Genomic DNA, 23824 nt, shown 5'->3' with positions numbered 1-23824 from the left:
TTAATGAGTGCCCCCCCTCCCCTCTCAATGCCAGCGCTCCTTTTTCAAAAATCTATAGTGTCAGATGCTAACCTCAGCTGTGTTTCTCCTGGCGGTTCAGATCATGACCGAGTTGCTCTAAGAAACCCAATTTAGCGTTTTAGGTCTCGTGGCAGATTATTTTAATGTGTGGTTGACCTGTAACTGAGGTCGGTGCCTGAATGCAGCGAATGCCTGCGAGGTCTCAAGAGTTTGATGGTTATCCAGCATGACTCAAGGTATCTTTAACTTTTATAGGCTGACATCAAAATGAGAAATGTGGCCCCTTCCTAGCCAGGAGCCCAGGGTCATTAGAGCAAAGGGAACACAATTAGACATCCACTTAATTATGGTCTCAATGCAAAGTTCTCTTATGTAGGTCCTAGTATTACAAAGTTCTGTAAATCCCTACATTATGTACAATAGGAAAAAACACTACAACATCAAGACAAACTAAATGACATGCTAGTCTTTCAAAATCTGTAACTGCTGGTTCGCAGTGGCATGACGGGAGAGTGAGAGGATCCACTCGCACATGCATACCGGCCTTTGAACCTGACACACAAACGTATACGCGTGAACACCTCGTCCTTATAGCACAGACTAAAGCTGTCATTCATATCAGCTCAGCTACATCCTATTCATCTGCCCGATATTTGACAACAAGCAGCACACTGTTTGAGGGGGGAGAAGATGATGGGGGAGGGGCAGGATGCGCCGAACAGCCTCTCTTGTCAGCAGCTTGCGAGTGATCATGCAACAAGAATACACAGAGAGGGAAGCATTGTTTGAGTTTGTTCACCCCTTGTTTCCCCTCTCTCTCTCTCTCTCTCTCTCTCTCTCTGCCCCCGGTCTCTCACTGCATCCCTACACTTGATATGCATGCGGAATGAGCACACGGGGGGGTTGAGGAAAAACAATTATGCTCGGCAGTCATAAATCCACAGGACGTAATTCACAAGCTATTCACTATTAATTCATTGAGTGTTTATAAATGTGGTTAACAGAAGAGAAAAGCAGCCCCAACGCTAAAGTAAATTAGCCTCTAATTAGATTGCGACTCATGAAATCCTCTTTCAAAAGTGTTGACGCAATTAATAGCATGTGAAACTGCAAATTAATCCAACACAGAGTTATACGACACACTCCTGTTTATGTGCCACTTTGTAAAAAAAAAATATATTGCCGTTATCACCGTGGTGACTCCGTGTATATCCGTGTGTTTCCTCCACAGATGTGGTCGACGGGGCCGAGCACACCGAGGCAGAAGTGGAAAAACAGCCAGAGAGAAAAAGCGTGGGCAAGAAGAAGGAAAGTGAAAGGACAAGGCGGTGACAGGCGTACATTGGTTCTCTAACCTTTCAGCAGTGAAAAGTGCAAAAATGGAGATTGCAGACGTTTCTGATTATCGGGGTGTCAGAATGTGACGGGCTCAATGTGGTATTACTGTTGCTTTTCCGTGCCTTGGGTGTAGCCACCTGTTTCATGAATTGCATTGGTGTTACTTCCTGCTTGTGCTGTATTTATTTTTCCATTACTTGTGTGCATAGGTCCATGCTAAGCGTGGTGGGTATATCATTGCCTTTGCTGTTTTGCAATTCCACCATGTAAGCATTTGCTTCACTCACACAGAAAGAGATTGAATATCTTCAAGCTGCTTTTTGAGGGATTGCACAGATGGAGTGATACAGAATCTTTGCTCGTGTGTTACTGTAGGTTTCATGTGCAGGTTTTCTGTTGAGGCTGGTAGGTACATGTATCAGTCCTACTGACTGATTGTGATTGCAGCCCAGGCAGCAATTGTGATGAAGCTGCATGTGTGCTGGGGGTGAATAATCAGCATCCCTCTGAGGTAATGGAGACCAGGAGGGGGGCAGGGAGGGGCGTGCATCAGAGGTCCAGTCCATATATTTGTGTGTGTGTGTGTGTGTGTGGGGCACTGCCTCCTGCAACCCTGCGTTCAGTGAAGCTCCATGCCTAATGGGGGGCAGAGAAGTTAATTCTACCGCACCGAAGCTTTATCTCATTTTCATACATATGAACGCGCCGGGGCTGAGATCGATTACCGCAAACAAATTGAAATGCCTGGGACCAAGGAGGCCTGCAGAGGCGAAGAAGACGACGAGGATGGGGGAGGTGGTGTGCATGTGTTTATGTGTCTATGAATTTCTGATAGTGTATAAGGAAGGCTGGATCCACTGATATGGATGGAAAGACACAAATCACTGCTGCATACTGATTTTCTCCCCATCACGCATATACACAGACCTCTATTATTTAGTGTCACGCGTTAAAACCCCAACTCCTTCCACTCGGTGCCACCTTCCTTTTAAACGATATTGCAGATGGGAGGTTATGAGAAAACTCACAGAGGTCCGGACGGCTCGCTGAACGATTAGGCTTCAAACAGACCACTTTCCCCCCTTACTTTCTTTCTGCATGAGGACCCACTACTTACACAATCAGATTCTCATTCTATGTGCCTTTCTCTCTCTATCTCTCATTAAACATACCATAAAATAAATGATCATGTCATTAGTCCTGTCCTATATTAGCACCGTCATTGACTCCCGACGATCATTTTTGGCACTTGTCTAAAGGGCCCACTGCTTCATTACTTTCTTTCCTTCCTTTTCCCTCCTGTAATCTGGCCCACCAGTTCCCCGAAACACTTCCTATTCTGCCCTTCTTCTCTTCCCTCCATCTTTATATGGCCTCTTCTCCCATGATGGGGTTTTAATTGTTCTCCTCCAACTGTAAGTATTTCTTTAACCTCTTGTGCATGTAACACTTGGCACGGACAACTTAACAAAGATATCATGCTCTGTGTTTAGAAAGTATCAGCCCCGTGATACGCTGTTCATTGTTTTGGCTGTAATACGACGTGCTGGATTTGATATGAAACAATGACAAAGTGCAATGCAAAGAAACAACAATGCAAAGGCACAAATATCATGAACAAATATTTAAGATTCAATTTAAACTTTCAACCTTGTTATTGTTATTTCATATCTAATGGCTTGAATTTCCAGACCCCCCCCCCAAAAAAAGGAATCCCTGCTATAATAATAGGGCTGCAATTCAGCAAGTGTTAAATGACACGAGGTATGCTGACAAACACATAAAAACAGTCCCACATGCAGAGGCCCAGATTCAAAGTCTTGATGCTCAAATAATTCTTTGGGCCTTGTGGACTGAAACCATCTGACAAACACAATCATTTCATAGCTTCTGCTCGGTTCCCATTGGCTTAAATTCGACATGTAACAAAAGCCATTTTTAGACATCAGTCTTTAGACACATACAGAGCAGCATTAAGTCCTACATCCTAACCAACACAAACACAAACTGTGGAGCAAGGCATTAAAACCCAGACTGCTCAAATAAAGCTGTAGAGCACCCAACAAATAAGACTGGTTGTAAAAGACAGCCTCAACACGTTGACGCCTATTCCTGACATGACTCTCTGTCAGAGTTGTGTACAAACAGATAGCAGACAAACTTTGGATGAATTATAATGAGACTGAAGAGGTTTCGACTTTTTTTCTCAAGAAGAAGTGTTTCCCATCTTAAACACAAAAACAATGGAGGCTTATTCAAATCAGAAGCGATTAGCTCGTGCGGTGGCTTTGAAACATGGATATTAGGCCAAGCTCAGGGTGAAGGAGGGTAATTAAATAGACGGGTCATAGTTCAAGGCGATCTGTGATGACCTTTGTTAAAGCCTAACAGTAACGCCCAGATGGCCAGGCTGCTGCTCAAACTGGGGGAGGGTGCAGACACAGGCGCTGAGGGTTTAGGGGAAGCCATCTACAGCATACAACACAAAGCCTTAACAATGGGAGAAAAAAAGATATATATATTTCAAGCATTGTGCATTGGTTTCATCATCTCAAACTGTAAATGCTGGAGCTGTGTCAAATCCGCACTAGGTGAAAAGACAACAAAGACGGATGCTCTGCGGGATAATTAGCACCGGCCAGCTTGCACGTCTTGCATCATTTAGACAAATCAAACAATTTCCCCGGCACAGGCAATCACTGGTGTAAACAGACGCAGCAACTACGGTACACAAAATCTATTTTATCATCGTCAAAGAACTTCAAGGGCACGTGAGGACACTGCTCTTTCAGTCGTAGTCTATCTGCATTACAGTTGATCTTCCTACCCTTCTTTTATTCTCCTTCTCACCCTGCCTGCTTTACTCCACCCCCCCCCCCACCCCATCCCCCTACCCACCGCACACTCAGTGTGCTGTCTGGCTGCCCTCACGCTTCACTGCCTGGTGCTGCGGGCGTACTAGGCGTCACTCTGCATCACTCTGTATTAGACTCCACTGTATTCGCTCTGCTCTATGTGTCTGTAGAGCAGAGAGTCAAACGGCACAATTGTGCATGCATGTGCAAACTGTGTGTTTCCATCCGTGTGCATACACGCTCAATGCCATGTGTGTATAGTGCATATATAATACGTGTTTGTGTGCCTTTGTGGGTCAGATTGTGTTAATCAGAGCTTATTAATGTGTTTCTGCACTATGAATGTAATCCTTGAAAGTAAGGTGGATGAGAGGGTGTAAGTTTATTTTGACACTCACCTTTGGGTTTCTGATCAGCAGCCTGCAGGGAAAGACAGAGAGAGATGGATTTAATATAGCAAGGCGTTAACACTCATTTAAATCAGAAGACAAGTCAAGAGTGCTGTGCCCAAACCTCGATCGTCATTCAACAGTAATGGGACAGTGTTACTGAGTAAGATGATTCATCGCTCATCACTGTTTTCCACTCAGCAAAATAAGTTATTGTTGGTTTCCTAGAAGTTGGCTGATTGAGATTGGTTTCTAAGGAGTTTAAAAAAAAACACCAGAAGGTTTACAAAAGACCTAACTGTCCAATCCAGACACCCACTGGGCATCCCAGTGCCAGTTAGTAAAAGCAAAACCAGATAAGCACAGCTACTTGAAAGAGTGTGTTGTGTGATCATGTGCACGATTTCAAAATTCACCTTTTTCTGAGCGACTTCCGTCTTGGTCTTTTCTTCTTGTTTTTTCTTTTTCTTTTCTTCCATCAAATGGTTCTCTTTCTTCTGTTGCTAGCTTCTCTCAGCTGTCAAACGGGGAAAGAGAAGGAGTTTTTGAGTGAGGCAAGAAGGAGAGCAGCCGGCAGACAGTATATGCTTTGGTATCCTTCACTTACACACGGACAATTTGTTTTTAACTCTTCACGCATGTACTGTATTGGACCCATATTTCTGGCCCTAGAAATCACACTTAAATGCTTCAAAATAATGTGAATAAAGAGTTCTAAAAAGTTCATGTTTAATGGTCACTATATTGGCTTGTCTGAGGAAACACTCAAGGACAAAACTGAGTTTGGAAGAAAGATGAAGATAAAGGGAGAGAGAGAGAGAGAGAGAGAGTGAACATTCAGATTGAAGGCCAGTGTAAAAGGATTTCTGCTTTTATAGCCGCCAGCAGGAAATGGAAAGAAAAGAAATGGCGAGGGATTTAAAAAGAACAAAATGGAAGAGAACGTAAAGGCCAACATACCTAAAGAACAAGACACAGGGCCTTTCTTTACAAAGATCTGTTTCCACTGGGCAGGAGTCGACCTAGCAAGATAGCTAGGCCCATAGCCAGGGAGAGTGAGTGCTTCATTTCAGCCTGTATTTCTTTTGGCTCAGTTTTAGTGACAGCTCCTGGAAACTATTAGAAACATGGGCAGGGCCATCGGGGCTTAATGTGTGTTTAGTCTTCACTAAGTGCAATGGATACCAATCTATAAACGCAGCTTTACATCATATCAAATCAATGACACAACTCTCTGAAACCTGCAAATACATCGTCTTCATGTCAGTCGGAAATAATGGGCCTCTTCCTATTTGCTGGCGATCCTCCAAAGACTGAAAGTGTACACAAGCACACAAATACACACACACGAGCTTGCCTTGTACAATCAGCCATTGTGCTTCAAACTGGTGAAAAGGGAAAAAAAAAAAAAAAGGCATGACTTGTTTTAGGAGGCTGCCCTGATTCCCAAGCGAAAAGTTGGGTTTGCTGCAAACTCAACAGCACAGAGCTGGACACAAACAATTCACTTATATCACACTGCAGAAACTACTACAAAAATATAGCGTTATTGCTCAAGGCTTAAAAGTCATTCAAGCTAAAATGTCAAACATTTGCTTGTTAAAGCTTTAAAAAATGTGAAAGAGAGTGGAAATGGATGAATTCTCCAATAACCACAAAGCAAACTCAAGGGAATACCTTTTGGCTCTGAGCTATGGAACGGACATTTCTCACTGTTTTATGACGTGCACTTTGAGTTATTTTATTACATTTATTGACAGATTACCTGATAATAAAGATCGTCAATTGGAGCCCTAATGTAGATTAACGCAAACTGTCCCTGTCGAGAACGCTGAAGATAAAATAAAACGTGTGCCTACACGGGACCTGATATGAATCAAAACTGGAATGTATGAATGAATCATAACGCTCATAAGCGAAGATTAATGAAAGGACTGCCTCCCACTACGCTTCCCACTGGCAGAGGGAGAGAGCTGTCAATCAGAGAGAAACGGGGGAGGCCTCACAGAGACTGTCTGAAAGGTTTGTTCATATCTCTATGGTGGAAAAGGAGAGAAGGAATAAAGGGAAAGCAGGAAAGCTGCGAGACGAGTGGCCTTGGCAGCAGAATAAAATAAAACTAAATAGATACCTTGACATGAATTCTCCTCCATCTAAATGTTCTCCCTTTCTCTCCCACACTCTTACTTTTACACACACACACACACACACACACTCTCACACACACACTCTCACACAGTTCTATTTTTCATACAGAGGATTCTGTGAGTGTCATTGTGCTATCTCAGCAGCTAGGAGAAGGCCGCCCTAAGGTAATAAATAGGCGCTCAAATTATGTAGGGTAGGTTTGTGTGTTCATTCAGATAATTATATTTAGTGTGTGTAGCATGTGCAGTAGTTTATTTCAGACATTCCCTTCCAGTATTTGAGCCTATAAAGCCCTTCTTAGCCATTTAGCATGATGGTATCACGTGGCTACCAACTGCAACAACACCCAAACCGCTACAGTGTCTTTCTGTTTTTGCTACGATATGCACATGCTAGGATTTAAAAAAAATATATATATGTGTTGCTAGTGAAAGGGGTTTTCTACAACAGCTGATTGGGCCATGCTGGTAGTCGGTTGTGTCTGGTCACAACAGCAACAAGAGCGAGAAAGTAGTGTTGGCATAATCAAGACATACCCTCCATTACGACCTCGTTATTATCCGTACATTTCTTTACGTTTCAACGCGCACAAAAAGAAACAGTTGTTCTGCGGAACGCGAGAGGAGCCGGTTGTGTTTTGAGCTGACGTAGTCAATGCCAAAGTTAGCCTCCCTCCTGACCCCTGTCGCCCTGACATATATTCTCACCTGCCTCGTACCCTTGCACTCAGCACCGCTGACACCAGCACATCCTCAGCACTGACCCTGGGGTGTCACTCTGCTGCCTGCAGCGATCAAGTTTACCCTTCGCTTGGTAGCATGACACTGCAATTAGGCTAAACGTGTCATGTTCGGAGGTACACTGACCTACACGGCCGGTATGTCATGGCTTAGATCACCTTAGCCTGAGTAGTGGAGCCATGCTGAACTAGTTACTGTTTACCTCTTGCAAAAAACATGACTAAGATTATCAATTGGATTATAAAAAGAGATAAAGATTACTTCTTTGATACTCTGCCAGAAATAACGCTGTAAAAAAAATATGAATGCCCTGGTATCTTGTTGTGGGGTGAGACAAACATAAAGGGCACGCCAAACATCTTGTCCCAAAACAAAAGCGACAGCACGGTTCAAATGGTCTCAAGCTAAAATTGTTTTAACTGCATATTGTATTCTGATAACTAGCAAGCTGTTCAACAATATGTTCAAGAGTCTTCTGTGTATTCTCCTAAGTTACTAATGTGTGTTTAGCTGACAGATGCTTTCAGTCTGCTGGTCAATAATTAGCATAACTCTACAAACTAGCAGCATGTTGGAAAATAATGACTCCTCTATTTTGTTATGTACTGAATCCTGAAATATGAAGTCGACTGAGTTGATCAAGCGGTCAAGCTAATATAAGTTCGATGAAGGCAAGGTTAGACACAAAGCAACGTGAGTTGGCTTCACAGACCTGATAAATATTTTCAGACTTTCTGTAGTACAGCATGTATTCGAATATCAAACGGATCTGACGCTAGGTTTGGCACACGGACAGGTTACCATCCATTCACATCTATTATTGAGCAATACAACACAATAGGGCCAAACGTTCTCCTCCACCCTCTATTTAAAATGCTGACCACATAGACTCAGTGAGCTCTCTTAGGAGTAAAGCATCGAGTCTGGAAACTTTCAAAATCGCGGCAAACTGAGCCTACCGGGAAATTGTAAAGAAATGGCATAGGGAAGTGCTATCCTCTCTTCCAGTGCTGCAGAAAACTGCTCCTCATCTTAAGGCTAAGCAATATAAGAAAGAGGCACAACGACAGGAACACACTGTACAGGAATGAAAAAGGTCTAAAAACGCCGCACACACACAAGCCATGGCACACAAAACACACACAGACACACACACAGACACACACACACACACACACAGAGGGAAGCTTGATGTACACAGGCGGGAGGCAGTCTGTCTGATGCCTGTCTTTTTCTGCCAGGGATGCAGAGGAGAGGGAGGTGGGAGGAGGAGAGGGAGCGATGAGGATGCGGGGGGGGGATGAGAGGAAGGGGGAAAAACAGGCGGAGGATGAAAGCAGACGCAGAGCAACACCAATTAAGAACGACAGCCGCCGGAGAAGCAGACAGGGCACCGAGTGAAAGAAGAGAGACTACGCTTGGAAGAGGGAAAAGGCAGAAGGAATTCTCACTGGAGAAATGGAGGAGCTGAAACAAAAAAAAAAAAAAAAATGAACAGAGCACTATTGAGGCTGGCAGACGAGGAGGGGGGGGGGGAGGAGAGAGGAACTGAGGTATTGGTGCTCCTTGATCACAAGAATCTAGAGATGCAGAGAGGAAAACGGAGGGTGGGGGGGGGGCAAAACACGCAAGGGCGAAAGAGAATGAGACATAGGGGAAGGGGAGTAAAGAGAGGTTTGCTCGTGTTAAGACTGATGGGGAGAAAAGGGGTGGGGGACACCAAGACCCAGGAAACTTGAAAGGCAAAATAGCTGCAAAGAGAACGTGCTCTAAAACAGCTTGAAGATCAAGTGCAGACACAACAACTACCTCAGAGGAGGAGGTGGAGATATGGGAGGAGAAGGGAGGGTGGGAAGAGAGACTTTCCTCTCTCTGCAGGAATAAAGTCATACGGCCCATGTCGTGGTCACACAATGCGGTAAATCAACTCCACCAACATTACCATTCAACCAAACATCCATTCCTGTGGCAGCAGAGAAGCCACGGGGCTCTCCTGAGCCTTATTACATGGAACATTATCACGGACAGCTCTTACCTGAGGATATAATTCCCCAAAACCCGCCGCTATCGCTACAGACCCTCAACCATTTTCCACAAACCTGTGTGGGTGTGCATTTGTGATCGCCCGACCTGAAGGTCTCGGGAAAACAAGCCTGTAAATGCCACAGTTGATAAGCAGTAATAACGACATTTTTTTTCTGTGTTTTCACCCTTCACACTAACCGACTCATGGCCACTTGGTTCGTAAGCATTCTGTGCGTACCAGCTTTGCGTTCAGCAGGTGCCTTGTGAGAATACAAAGCACACTTTACTGCCACTGGAGTGGACTTGCTCAATGAGCTGTGGCAGAAATATTCTTGGTGGTTGGAATTTGCAGAGATTGCACTGACTGAGGGTGAATGGGTGGGTGGAAAGTGACGATGAAGGGGGGGACGCAAGAAGCAGACAGAAAGTCAAAGACTGTGAAAGTGTGAAAGACTCAAACCTGCGCTATAAATAACGGCTTTGAGGTTTTGCCTCCAGAAAATTAGCTTGCAGTGTCTTGGTGGCTTCCTCTGCCAAGTCGATATGAAACTTTTAACGCGATGGCAGCTCATTAAAAAGGAAAACAGCACAATGCACAAGAGCAAAAGCAGGCCTGCTCCCTAGCAGCACCACAGCTCAAGCTTATTGAATTCAAGAAGAAGCTGTCAAGCTGAGTGTGTTGGTGTATGTGTTTGTGTTTGCTCGGGACTGCTTTGTGTTTGTCACAATATGTGGCTGTGCTTTATTTGGATGTATCGCATGCAAGTTTTAAATCAGTGCCCACTGATGGTTTAGCTTTGAGGCTGTCAGGTGAGTCCCTGTCTAAAGGTCCAGATAGTTCTGACCTGCTATTACCATTAATACAACGGCTGCCCTCTCGTGATTAACCTTAAGCAGGAGAAACTCAAATGCTTTACCAATGGAGAACTTCTAAACGAGATGGTTAATAAACCTTTTAGACCATCCAAACACAGAAGACATTTGTTTCTAATCTTTACGTTTCAACCTGTACTCTTGGATGTTTCTGGTTACCATTACCGGATTCCACGAGGCAACATCGGTCATTCTTTGGTTAGATGAATAGTTCGATGAATGAATTAACAGGTAAGTTACAAAATGCAAGATTTTAGATAAGACAACACATTGTGTCCGAGTACCAATGGATAGAAACTAGAAAGTCATGTTTCTCTTAAATTTTTTTTGCATTAAGTTACATTACCTCTACTGCCATGATCAAACTGCTGAAATCAGAACGGCCAGACTAAATCAAAGGACACATACTTGCACAATGCCTAGATGCATGTTAAGACAATTTGACTAATTGGCTGGGCTACACTCTCCTGAAGCCTCAAGGTTACTTTGACAGTGTTTCCACCCTATACATTCAAACACATGAACAAACACAATGTCAGACATCCATTCCCTGCTGCCAACAGTGTAAGCAATAACATAGACCCTGAAAGAAGAAGAAGAAGAAGAAGAAGGGAAAATGATTGCCACGCTTGGTTATGGGAACAAAGCCTACACTGATGTATGGAGACGAGGCCGAGCGAGACACAGAGAGATGTAAGCGAACAGCCTCCTCCGTAAAGCTGTAGGCATAATCGTAGAGATGGAGAATACCAACTGGATACCCATAATGAGTGAAGTAAAGACGGGAAGATAGAGTCCACAGCTTCCTTTCTGAGTAGATATTTGCTGGCTTTGTTTCTCTGAAATATTGAGAAGGAAGCACCTATCTTCCCGAGATCTACACTTTTAATAAATTCAGTTATGTCCTGCGGATATGCATTACAGCTCAAGACAATTCTACAATTCTTATCACTGACGATAGCGCAAATTAATACAGTCTTTCTGAGTAATAACACTGGCAAAGGAAGCTGCAATATGATGTGCTGAAGCTTACAGCTTACTTGCTCCAATTCTTCAGTATCCTCAGATACCCAGTGCCTTAATTAATATGAATTAGGCTGTGCCACTCTCCGTTATCAAAGCTTAATCTGCGCACAAGAAATTCCATTTTGTAATTCAACTGGGTCACAATTCAACGATTCAAACATCCCAAGAACTGTTTTGTTGATCATGTGCGAGCACTTCTGTTAAACCAACTTAGAAATGTGCAATGACAATTTGTGTACAAAAGGTAAACACCTGAACTTCATTGACTGTCCTCAGGTTTGGCATAAAGGAGATAAAACAGTCCAGACTGCAGCAAATGATCTGAGCTTACTAGCCTAAGCCATAGCCCCAGCACATGCTAGAGCTATTTACATAGCCTTAACTGAGAGATTTGGAAGTGCTGTACAGCCTAAGTCCTTTTACATAATGAGTAATGCTGTCTAATGTTTTCTCAGAGCAGCAAAGAAAGGATACACTGTAGGTTGGACGTCCTGGTTGGATATTCTGTCAGCTACCATGTGATGCCTCTCTCCTTCTCTCCAATTAGCCAACATGGAGAAGGGGGGAGGAATGATGTGTCTCTCCCCCCCCCCACCTCACTAAAACTCAGCACATCGAACATTCCCCTGGACCCCTGCCAAGACTCACAGGCAGCAGCTCACTGGTTTCAGCTTTGCTTTCCCCATCCCCCCTGCTTCCATTCGGGCCTAGCTTCCCCCCGGTGGGCCCCCTAAGCCCCTGCCGCTTCCACTGGCACATAAGTTGGACAAGAAGGAGGGGAGGTTACACATACAACACCACCAACACCACCCCCCCAATCCTCCTCTTCAACAATCTCAGGACACTTCAGTTTACCTCTTCCATAAAAAGCCCAAATGCAAGACTTAATGAACGAGAGTTTGAGCATTGTTCGACTTTGAATACAAGACTGCAGGTCATAAAGAAAACACCCTACGATCAAGACTGAAACTTAACCGGGCCCTTAAAAAGACTTGACTAATCATAACATGAGATCAGTGTCTCATACCAAAGCAGATCAGTGTCAGACATGTGATGAACCGTAATGAAACCATGCCGACCCAGGTTTCACGAACCCCTCCCTCGCAGAAAACCTGGTGGTGTCAAAGTCATTCTCAGAACTTTCAGGTGTTATTTTGTCCATCGGGCTACGACAACTACTACTGGCTTCCCGGTTACCAACCATTACTACTACCAACACTTCAGTCAACATACACCCCTCCTCGTAGGCTCTCAAACACACTACAAATACACGACATTATTCTGCCCCCCCCCCCCAACTTTAAAATAGCTGCCCATCAATTAAAGGAAGAGGTTAGTAACTTTTGCCAGCCTCCGATTGACTCCAGCTGATTCTACAGTCGACGCCTCCTGACTGAAGCAGCACCCTGCAGCAGCGTCAGGCATGTTATCTATCAGAGCTGTGCCAGCAGTTGAAAAAAAACATCAATAGCATTGGCTCAGTAACAACCGGGGTCAGGCATTCACTCAGGTCAACGAGGGGGGGGGGGGGGGGGAATGTATGAAACCGCCCCTATTCCTTAAACTGACAAATTGAGATTAACCAGTGAAAATAAAATGTCTGATCAAAATATATTCTTATTTCTAGATAACCTGTACAGACAGAGTACTGTAAAGACATAGAAGCTAAAACAAGAGAAATGGGATACTCATTCTGGGCACATTTGGCCCATCACCATGCAAGTGATAGGAACCTAATGACTGGACTAATGTTCATGTTTTGTCTATTAAAAAGGGTCAGACGAGGGGAAGCAAGCTTTGGGTTTCCTTTTAAACAAATTAGTCTGCCTCTTGAGTGATGGGGGGGCTGCAGATGGACTGACTGCCAGGGTTCATCCTTGTGGTTTTGTAACAATACACACTGATCAAACAGCGTACAGTCTGGTAGGACCCCGAGCCAAAATAGGTTATGGGCTCCCTGCATGTGCACTGCCAACATGGCAAAAGAAGTAATATAATTAGTTGAGTCTGGGACTCGGTGAGGGAGCCGAGACTGAAATTCACACTTTGTTTTGTTGGGGGGGGGACGACGACGACGACGACACTGCAATAACAAAGAACTCCTTATTCAGAGAGGTTTCATTTAGTGCTCCCAAAAACTAAATGATGCTTCCCATCCCAAAGTAACAAAGCTAAGGAAACATTTCAAATCCTAACATGAAGGTTCATCCCCTGCATGCCGGTGATGGAATGCCCCATAACACCCCTATAAAAGTTGCCCTGCAGAGGAGCCACCTGACGTGGATGCAGTGAAGGCTTGGTGCCAAAGCAGTCGTGTTGGAAGGTTAAACCCCAACTGTAAAGCACTAATTATATATCTACCAAACAGCCTCCCTTCTCTCACCATGCTCCATTCACTACATACACACCAGAGGGCCCCTGCAACATCTTTTCACAACCACCCCCTCACTGTGTGCTCCAAAACCTTCTGGAAAAATGGGCGTGCATGCGGGGAGGACCCTTGACCCTGGATAAGAACAGGGCTCCGTGTGTGTGTGTGTGTCTGCGAGTCAGCTGGGTGTCTAAAGCATGCAGGAGGCAGCTCATGACCTGATTAACAACTGCAGGGCATTAACCGGCTGCCTCGGCTTTGAGCTTGACACAAACGGTCACACACTCCCATGGCTCCCAAAAAAAAAAAACGAGAGGAATTCCGTGTGTGCATTCACAGGCTGAATCGGACCGAAACACACTGCAAAACAACAACACACTCACGTTCCAGGAGGTGGCAGAGACAAACACAAATGTTTATTAAAAACAACACACACACAAACGGTCTCCTCCGACTGCAAATGTACACATGTACGTGTGCCACTGCTGCTCACGCACATTTTTTTCATTTCAATACCTCACTGGTGTGTGACGATAGAGATAAGACAACGGTGACAGAGATGTCAGAGGGGGGGTTGGGGGGGGGAAGGGAAAAAAAAAAGGGGGTTTGAAATTGAACGGGAAATTATGTACTTCAATTAAGACACGCGGAGGAGATATTAAAAGCTATACTCCAATGCCTGGGGACAGGATGCAGGAAGGGGGGACGCAATGGAAGGCGACAGTTCAATCAGAATCCCCCGGTTTCTTTTTTTTCTCTCGCCGAGGGTGGAGGAAAGGAGAGAAGGGAGACAAGGACGGCTATGTTTTAATAATGTCCACGGAATTAGTGTAGTGGAATGAACAAAAAGTGTGCAAGATACACCATGTGATACAGCTACAGAAAGAATCAAACGCTGAAATAGGGGCAACAACTGCACTCTCTGGATAAAACCTAGTTTCACAAATTTAAAAAAAAGAAACCCACTAAAAAAGGTAAAATGTCCAGCATTCAAAAAAAGCATCTCAAACAACACCACCCTGCTACAATAATGTCATTCTACACAATAATAAACATGTATTGGATGTGTTCAAATAGCCCAGAAACACCTTGAAATGAAGCATAAGGATGAGTAAAAAAGAAACCACAAGCCAGGTCCCTCAGTCTGCTGAAGAAACCCTCACATGTACAGAGTGTGTTCCAGCCCACTCAGCCAATCATGAAAGAGCGATGATATAACACTAAAGTTCACGACATTTTCACGTCGAGCCCACTCAAATTTAAGCATTTAGTCATGAACATTTTCAGGAATTTAAAAAATTGCAGCAAATCGGGAGGGACCTCGTAACTCAAGTCGAATTAAATAGCTTACTATGCTCTAAATTTTGCAGGGAGACCCCCCCCCCCCCTCCCTTTTTTTTTTGCTTTAAAAAACCAGGGGTGTTTGGGTGCTCGCCAAGCAGAACCATCATGTCTCACTGTTTAATGTAAAATCCGCAAGTAATGTCAAAGGATACAACACGAAAACAGCGACATTGTGGCACCACGAATGACACGGGATAATGCGTGTTTAATTACGTGGCACTTGACATTACTTGCTGTAGTATTTACGCAGAAGTTGTAAAATGAGCTGCACTAAGATGCACTCTGTGAATGCTCCAAAAAAAAAATACCTTTACGATAAAGTTAGCTGGTTCTTTCACCTTTTTATTTAGCAACACAGCCTGCTTCAGTCCACTTTCCTTAACACGTATCAGCAATGGCATTTCATATATATATTTTTTTTTCACAATGAGAAAAAAAGAAAGAAGGGTTGCTCCTTTTAAAACTTACCTTGTGTCAACCAGAGCTTTGGCAGCTTTCAGTGAAGAGTCGGTGCATGGCAGAAAAACATATTAAGCAGAAAAGCATTCTTCGGTGTCTTTTCTGAGGATACCCGTAAAGAGATGGAGCAAAGACTCAGTCGCAGTTAAAAAAAAGTCGGACTTGGCAGATAAGCCGACTTGGTGGTGACAAGATACCGAGGTAAACAGAGGCTTCTCAGCCTGATATATATACACACACAGCAAGTACGGTTATTTATGCTTTGAGCAAAATATATAGGAAAAAAAATGCCGTGAAACAGTTTGTTGAAACGTCACGATAAACAAGGGGGCGGGGAGGGAGGGAGGGGGGGACCATAAAAAAAACAAAACAAAAATAAACACGAATAGAATGACTTTCAAAAGCAGCAAAAAAATGTAAGCGTGCGTTCACGCCGCACGTCGTCAACCTTTCCTCGGGTTGCAAAAAAAAGAAATCAGCTTTATGTTCAAAATCGCCGATGAGTTTCTCGCGTACAGGGATCAAGCCGACGGCCGTCAGCTCAGCCAACTTGTTCTAAAGTGCAAAAAAAAAAAAGAAAAAAGAAAAAAAAGAAATGTTTTTTTTTTTTTTTTTTTGTTTAGGTCGCCAGCTGGACGACTAGTGACGGGCTGGCTACTGCCGCGAATGCAGAGTGAGAAGCGACTCCGGGGAAATACATTCTGAGAGGATCCGGACAGTCATGGTAGGCGTTCAGTGAGCTCTCGTTGACAGTGCTCTCGCAGCCATTTTGTTCAAACTAACAACACCGCAGTCTCTCTCTCCCTCTCCTCCTCCTCACAGGGAACAGCCAGACGAGGAAGTGGCTCCAGAAACGTCACTCCCGACCAACCAAAACAACGGACTCCAACTCCGCCCACAACCAGCACACCAACCCCCCCCCCCCCCCCCCCCCCCCCCTCCCCTCCACCCTCCCCTCCACCGCCCCCCTGTTCTCCAAAACCTCCAAGCGGGACACACAGAGGATGGACAAGCTCATATTTCCAAAGGTAATTGCTGAAGCATGCAGCTTATACTGTGGCTTAAAAAGGAAACAGATGTGACGCTGTTACAGACTTTAGGAGGAATAGGCCTGCATTGTTCAGAAACCCAAACATGAGCTAATATGACATTTAATTGTAATGTTTTAGAGGCTTTTTTTTTAAAGGTATACATTAATGGTGCATACAATGCTATTAAGCATTAGGCTACATTTATTATGATTATAGGAATATAGACATGTTTCTGAAGGCAGATTGACACACTGAGTAACGAAGAGTCTGCCCTCTGCCTGTAATTTCTTGTTTTTTTTTTTTTTTTTAGATTTTTCTGGTCAGTGGACCTTCCCCTGTTTAGAGTATTTTCACTTATTGTCGGGGTTTTCAAACATTGCACTCCCATCAGCATCATTATCAGACACATTAAGCCCGCTGTGTTATTGAGCTTGTTGCGCTGCCCCCCATTGGTCATTAAAAATTAAAGCAAGCCTATTGCAGCTTTAGGACACCAGTAAGCTATGGCAGCAGTGCCTGCATGTGCAATGCTTTTATACTAGTAAAATGCACGCCTTTATATGCTATTTAGCCAGCAATACTTCAATTTATTAGATGTATCAAATTGCTTTTGAGTCGTATGCCCCTTTCAGAGTGTTATTATGCATTATTAGTGCACCAATATGTAAGCAGAATTATAGCGTTGTATGTCGTTAGCCTAAATCAAAAAGTATTTATAAATCATAGGTGTATAAATCATAGCATTAGATTTTATAAGTTGGTTTATACCCTGTATTTAAGAGTCTGACTTTCAAAGTAAAATGTAACGTTAGAGTTTTCTAAAGGCAGGGGAGTAAGAAGTACAAACTGTTTAAGTTAAATGCTGCAAGGAGCAGATGTTGGACATAATGTTGGACATCATTCAATCTGAAATAAAAATACTTAGTAACAGTTCACTGAGCAGAAACAAGACACCACCCTTCATGTGACTCATGAGCAAAATACAGCAGAGGTAGAGGAATCCAAAACTTATCTGGAAGTCTTGCATTATGAACTTTATTCAGCCGACTCAAGTGTCTCTTTAAGAGCCTATCTGAAGTGTCCCTAAACCTAACATGACCTTTTTCAAGAATCTCTTGATCACATGATGCCAGAAACATTGGGCCGTAATTCCCGGCTATTCTCAACATGATGGATGAGGTCGCCCTTGTGCCCCCTGAACTGCGTCTGCAGCCGTCGCAGGGAAAGAAGATGCGGCCCCTGTCCATTCTCTGCACTCCTTTCTTATGAAAATGACTATGCACAGACACACACACACACACACACACACACACACACACACACACACACGGACGGACGCACACACACACACACACACACACACACACACACATACTCCCTCTCTCTGTGAGGTTGGAACAGGTCAAGGCTGCAGACCACAAAGGGGAAGGCTGACCAGTGAGAACTCTCACAGCAAAGCTCTGGCCTCCTATACACTACTGAGGGGGGGGGGGGGGGGGGGGGGACTGCTAATGAAAAAGCCAGGGGCCCGGCCAATTCCCCCCCCCCCCCCCCCCCCCTCCTTTTCAAGGCAACATGCCCAGAGCTATTAAAATAGCAAGCTCAAACTGAATGGAGAAAGCAGATGTTCCACACTCAGGGTTAAGAGAGGTGAGAGCACAGAGAGGAATGCCTTCAGGAACGCCTTAAGGGAGATGTAGTTCACCGAGGATCACAGACCATTAATCCATATGGAGGAATTTTCATGCTTTCATGCCACCTAAGTAACTTGTGTTGCATGAGAACATTCTGTGTAAAAGTTATTCTAATGTGCCTACTTGAAAAACCAGTTCTATTAGTTATTACACCGTGCAAACCAAAGTGCACGACGCGAGGTTTCAGCTCCTGCGTGCAGACTCTTGTGATCTATCAGAGTTGTGGCCATGAATCTGCTGCCATCATGAACCCTAAACAACAACCGACGGCTTCTCCGCCACATCACTGTTTTCTTTTAAGTGCCTCTGAGATGTTTCTTGGACTCGCCCATTTCCCAAATTGCTTTCACTTTTAAAACAGACTGCTGAAAGAAGGGAGCCAATGGGAAAGACCCGCCTGACGCTCTGATAAGAAACAGCCCAGACACAAGCTGTAGGACTGCAGCAGAGGGATTCACTCTCTCCCTTCTTTCTCAGACAATCCCCCCCCCCCAACACACACACACACACACACACACACACACACACACACACACACCACCACCACTCTCCTCTTTTCTCCTCTCCTCTCTTCATATTTCCAGTCTGCTCCTCTGCCTTTTGTTTTAATTCCAGTCCAATCATGAGACGCGTTCCGCATAAGGTTTTAATTTCAAGCCTGCCGCCGGAGTCTGCTCAAAGACTCACACGCACACATGCACAAGTGCACGCAAGAATGCATGCGCATACACCGATCTGCAGATTCTTCTGCGTACCATACACACACACACACACACACTTTATTGTACCATCACAAAATACACACACTCTTCTGTGTTACAGTGCTTTGTGCATATTTTATGCATGTGCTCTGTGGTTACATTTTATCATTTAAACATGGCTCCCATGAGAGCATGTATCTCCATCCAGAAGCATTAATAATGGCAGACATTCATAAAAGGCAGACACATCAGCAGACAAATTACATAAAAAGAATCCCAACAGGCTATATTTTTGCTCGAGCAGTCAAAATATATTCCATAGTTTATGACACGCCAGCTGAATTTACAGGATCATCAAAGGATTCTCTTCTTCTCAAAATCTATTTTCTTTGCCTTATTCTTCAACACAAAGCCCCTCTCTAAATGTATCCTCTTAACATTTAACCATGTGGAATTAACCAAACAAACATGATCTGAGGGGAAGCCAAACATTCCATGCAAGCAGCGAGTCCAAAAAGTAGATCTTAAATATTAAACCCTCAGTGACCCTGACTCTGTGATGTAGAAGAAGACATTTACGGTTTGCTTATGCAGAATGGCTAATGAGTAAGGGGTGTCACTTTTTTTCTTTTTTGTATTGATAATGAATACTCCATCCTCCCCTACAGTCTGGACATTACGCATGTGAGTAATCAAAATGCAGACGGCGAGCTACTGCTGCTTCGCTCAAAGTGACATTTCCAAAGGCATGACTTGACATATGCAAAGGGACCGTCACGATGATAATTCTGACAGAGGAGCCGAATGAAACCATCTCAAGACGACACATAAAAGGAGGAAATGTTGCTCAGCAAGTCCTCCAGTCCTGCTGCTTAAAGGCAAAATGTGGAAGTGCTAGCTGTGCGATTGAGTTGAAACATTCATTCTGAGTTTTTCTTATTCTGATTAGCGACGGGGCTGAAGTGCCTATCCATTTAATAACGGTGAAGAGCGGGAAAAACCCCGCCGTATTGCTCATTTCCAAGGTCTTCAGCCTTGCAGTGCAAGATTAAACAGAAGCTGAAAGCGTGCTAGTCCATAAGAGGAGGAGGAGGGATCCTTTTCATTAACTTTCATTAAGACTAAAGGGTGAATTACCCTGAACGAAAGAGGTCCGGCACATAAAGCTGTTAGGGAGGGTAATTTATGCACACTCGCACGCTCTCATGCAGACATGTACATACAAACATGGGATCACTTATTTTTACATATTCTTTCCATAATAGCAAATACATATATTATAAGCCTATTCACTGCACATAAATACAGTGCAGACCTTGAAAACAAAATGCGTCTTTCCTCCATGTATTGCTGTGCCTCCATAGAGTCATATCATATATAATGGAGGACAATAGAAAGAAGAAACAGTATTTGCAGTGACTGGTAAAAGGCCACTGTTGGTGGAGGGGAATGGGGTTATGCAGCCTCTGTGTGTGTATATGTGGTGTGTTTTTTTTTTGAGTGCATGCATCCTGTGTGTATTTGTGGGTGTCCATGTGTGTGCACCGTATGTGTGGAGGGAGGGAGGCAGGGCAGAGCGGAGCGTTGCAGTGCAGTAGGACAGCGTTTCTGAGCTGTGGTAATTTCCCCTGAGGCCAGCGAGCAGGTAAAGGCCAGCGAAAGAGGGATGGGGGGGAGAGAGAGAGAGAGAGAGAGAGAAAGAGAGAGGGGGGAAGAAGGCTGGAATAAAGGGAGGAAAGCAGAGAGGCAGTGAGAGCGTGTGTCAGAGAATAATGAGGAATGATACAGCAGTGGCGGAAAAGAGGCCGGCATATTCGCCCAATCAAACACACACACGCGCACGCACACACACACACACACACACACACACACACACACACACACACACACACACACACACACACACACACACACACACACACACACACACACACACACACACACAGACTGCACGAGCTGCAACTGCAGGTTGAATGTAGCAGCTCTCATTGTCAACACATTAACGTCCCTATTTTCATTTCAAATGCCTTATCTTGTAAATGAGTGTTTCTGAACTGAGTCATTGTTTTTGTAATGAATTCATCTATTAATTACAACGGCGCCTTTTCCTGATGACCTCGCTTTATTTTGTTACACGCTGCAGACCTTAATATTAGCATACATTAAGCCCTGCTTATCTTTCATCCCCAATAGCTAATACCTTAAATTATCACCCCTCCCTCCCCCTACCCTTCAAAAAACACTGCTTAAAGCACAACAGTAGCTTGTGTAGTGTGTATGAGTGAGTGAGTGTGTGTTTGTGGCTGAGCACCCCCACTTATTAGCCCCCCCCCCCCCCACTCACAAACTCATTACCAGGGTATAAGACCTGCGTGGATTTTATGGTGTTTTGGGAACTGACTGGTTAATCAGATTTATTGCACACTTAAGCTTAATTGATAGCCTTTATGGATTCAAATGAATAATTAAGCACTAACAAGCCTAGTTTCTGTTTCATCATTCTGAAATGATTATAATGACCCAAAGAGAGGGAAGGTAGTAGAGGTGTCAATCACAGAAAGAAAAAAAAAAAGGAGCCAACATCACAGGATGCACTTTCCCGTCTTTGTGCTCTTTTTGCTGTAAAAGCTGATTATAATAATAATGACACATGTGGACTTTTCTACTCTCCCTTCACTCAAACACCGGCAAAAAGATACAACGCCAACCTTATCTTCAAACTCCTTCTTCAAACACGTAAAGCCAGGGATTTATTTCTCTGTCGGACGCCGTGTTCTTTATAGACCCGCGGCTGTGATATTTGATGTTTCTGCGAGAAATTAAGCGATATAAAGTGTTCTATACCAGCAGTGAAAGGACAGACAGTGTATTAAGATCAAGGCGGTCCAAACAGAGACAACATATCCTGACCTTCAGATGATCTTCACCAGATCAATACTATCATCAGCGCAGACGAGCGGTCACAGATTAACCCAGCCTCCTTTAACAACCCCCAACCTAAACACACACACACACACACACACACACACACACACACACACACACACACACACACACACACACACACACACACACACACACACACACACACACACACACACACACACACACACACACACTCTGTCTCCCTGTCACACACACAATAAAACACACACCTTATTCAGTGAGGGCCCTGGGTGTATTGATTGGCTTGTATTGACTGACACACCAAAGTACCACATGTACACACTTGCTTGTTGACTTTATTTTTCACTGGCTGGCTGACATTGCACAGACGGGAAGTCCTGTTGTAGCTGCATGGATCTCGAAGTGTAGAAAACGGAGGAAGTAGCAGCTTTATCCCAGATATGAGCAAACCGCATGGACAAAACAACAGCATGATTTTTTGATGCTTAAAAAAAAACCTTCAAAATGACTTGAATAGTAATACTGTCTGATATACTGGACTGCAGGTCGAACCTGTGCAATAATGTAAAAAAAAAAAGATTGCATCTGCATTATATGTGTTTTCAACATTAGAGAAAAGGGCATGTGAGTATAGGGCAAGTCTAGCGCTGCATGTAACTCATCACGCACCTCTGCAAAAACATTCAAATCCGACTCCCCATCAGCCATTTCCACAAAAAAAATATATGCGCAAATGCAAAGAGCACAACAAGCAAATCAATGTCTACCCATCTGCAAGTGGCCAGAGGGCAACTAACTCAATCCCACATCCAATGTAAATGTTGGTGGCATATCCACGGGCAAGAGGTGGTATTTAGAAGTCCATTAACACAGGGGTGGAGATGGGTTAATTCACTGTTTGTAGGCAGAGATCCAGAGAGGGTTAAGGGCATACAAAGAGGAGAAAAGGGGGGGAGGCGGGTGGAGGCGGGTGCAGGAAGGAAAAATAGGGGGTTGATATTTGAAAAGCAAGGTACAGAATGACAAAAAGACAAATAAATACAAGAATGTAGAGGGGAATGCAAATCCATGTGGAGGTAAACTCTGCACGAGGAGGGCAGGAGGGGTGTGTATGAGTAGTGCTGATAGGTGGGTGTGTGTCGGTGGGGTGCGGGAGGGGTTGTTTTGAGCGTTGCTGCCTGCTATCATCCACCTCAGCCTGGGCGTCAGTTTGATTAATGCTGCTTTCCTCCAGCTGACCTCCAAGGTCACTGGAATAGTGGGTGCTCAGCCTCCTCCATTCGCTGCCGCACCGGAGGGGGGTAACGGCCGGATAATACGCTCCCCCAGAGGCTTTTTCTTTCTGTGTTTTTCAGTTTTTTCCCTTTTCTCTCTCTCTCTCTCTCTCTCTCGCTCATCCTCTCGGTCTGTATGTCTGTCTGTTTGTGTCTCCCCTTGGTCTGCCCTTTCTCTCTTCCTACATTCTTTATCCCTCATCCTCATCCATCTCTTTCTCCCTGCCACCATTTTTCTGTCTCTCTATCCCCGTCTATCTGACTCTTGTGCTCTCATTCCACCAGCACGCTCTAATCTGAAATGCAATCAAAAGCTGCAATAATGTAATGTGTTTGAAGACGCTGGACAGAGGAAAAAAGGGGGGGGGGGGGGGTGACAGGCCTGTGTGGAGCTATTATAGAGCACCCATTGAGGTTTAGATAAACACATACACATAACACACACACATGCAACTGCCACCACTCTGCTTTCCTCCCCTCTGTTCACAGACAAAATGCCAAGGTGACTACACATGAATAGAGTTGTCCTGCACCAATAGACACTTGGCAATGGCACACTTCCTCTGGCAGAGAAGCTTGTGGCAAATGCTACTTATTGAGCCAGACGGTCTTTCCTGGCATGGAGTTG

At 44.3% G+C, this 23824-nt stretch overlaps 1 protein-coding gene across 2 annotated transcripts in view; it reads right to left on the bottom strand.

Annotated features, from left to right (window-relative positions):
• The window catches only part of LOC132991387 (trinucleotide repeat-containing gene 6C protein-like), a 53906-nt gene extending 37514 nt beyond the window's left edge, over window positions 1-16392 (bottom strand). For both annotated transcript variants that reach the window (XM_061060158.1, XM_061060166.1), the window contains exons 1-3: window positions 15599-16392; window positions 5020-5120; window positions 4613-4634 (exon numbers count right to left, since the gene is read on the bottom strand). In XM_061060158.1, the coding sequence (XP_060916141.1) occupies window positions 4613-4634; window positions 5020-5082 (85 nt within the window). In that variant the 5' untranslated portion in view covers window positions 5083-5120; window positions 15599-16392. The remainder of the gene's footprint in view (window positions 1-4612; window positions 4635-5019; window positions 5121-15598) is intronic.
• Window positions 16393-23824: the final 7432 nt, after the last annotated feature.

This window comes from Labrus mixtus, chromosome 2 (genome assembly GCF_963584025.1).
Source record: "Labrus mixtus chromosome 2, fLabMix1.1, whole genome shotgun sequence".
Taxonomy (NCBI): Eukaryota; Metazoa; Chordata; class Actinopteri; order Labriformes; family Labridae; genus Labrus; species Labrus mixtus.
This window is presented reverse-complemented; position numbering and strand designations above follow the sequence as displayed.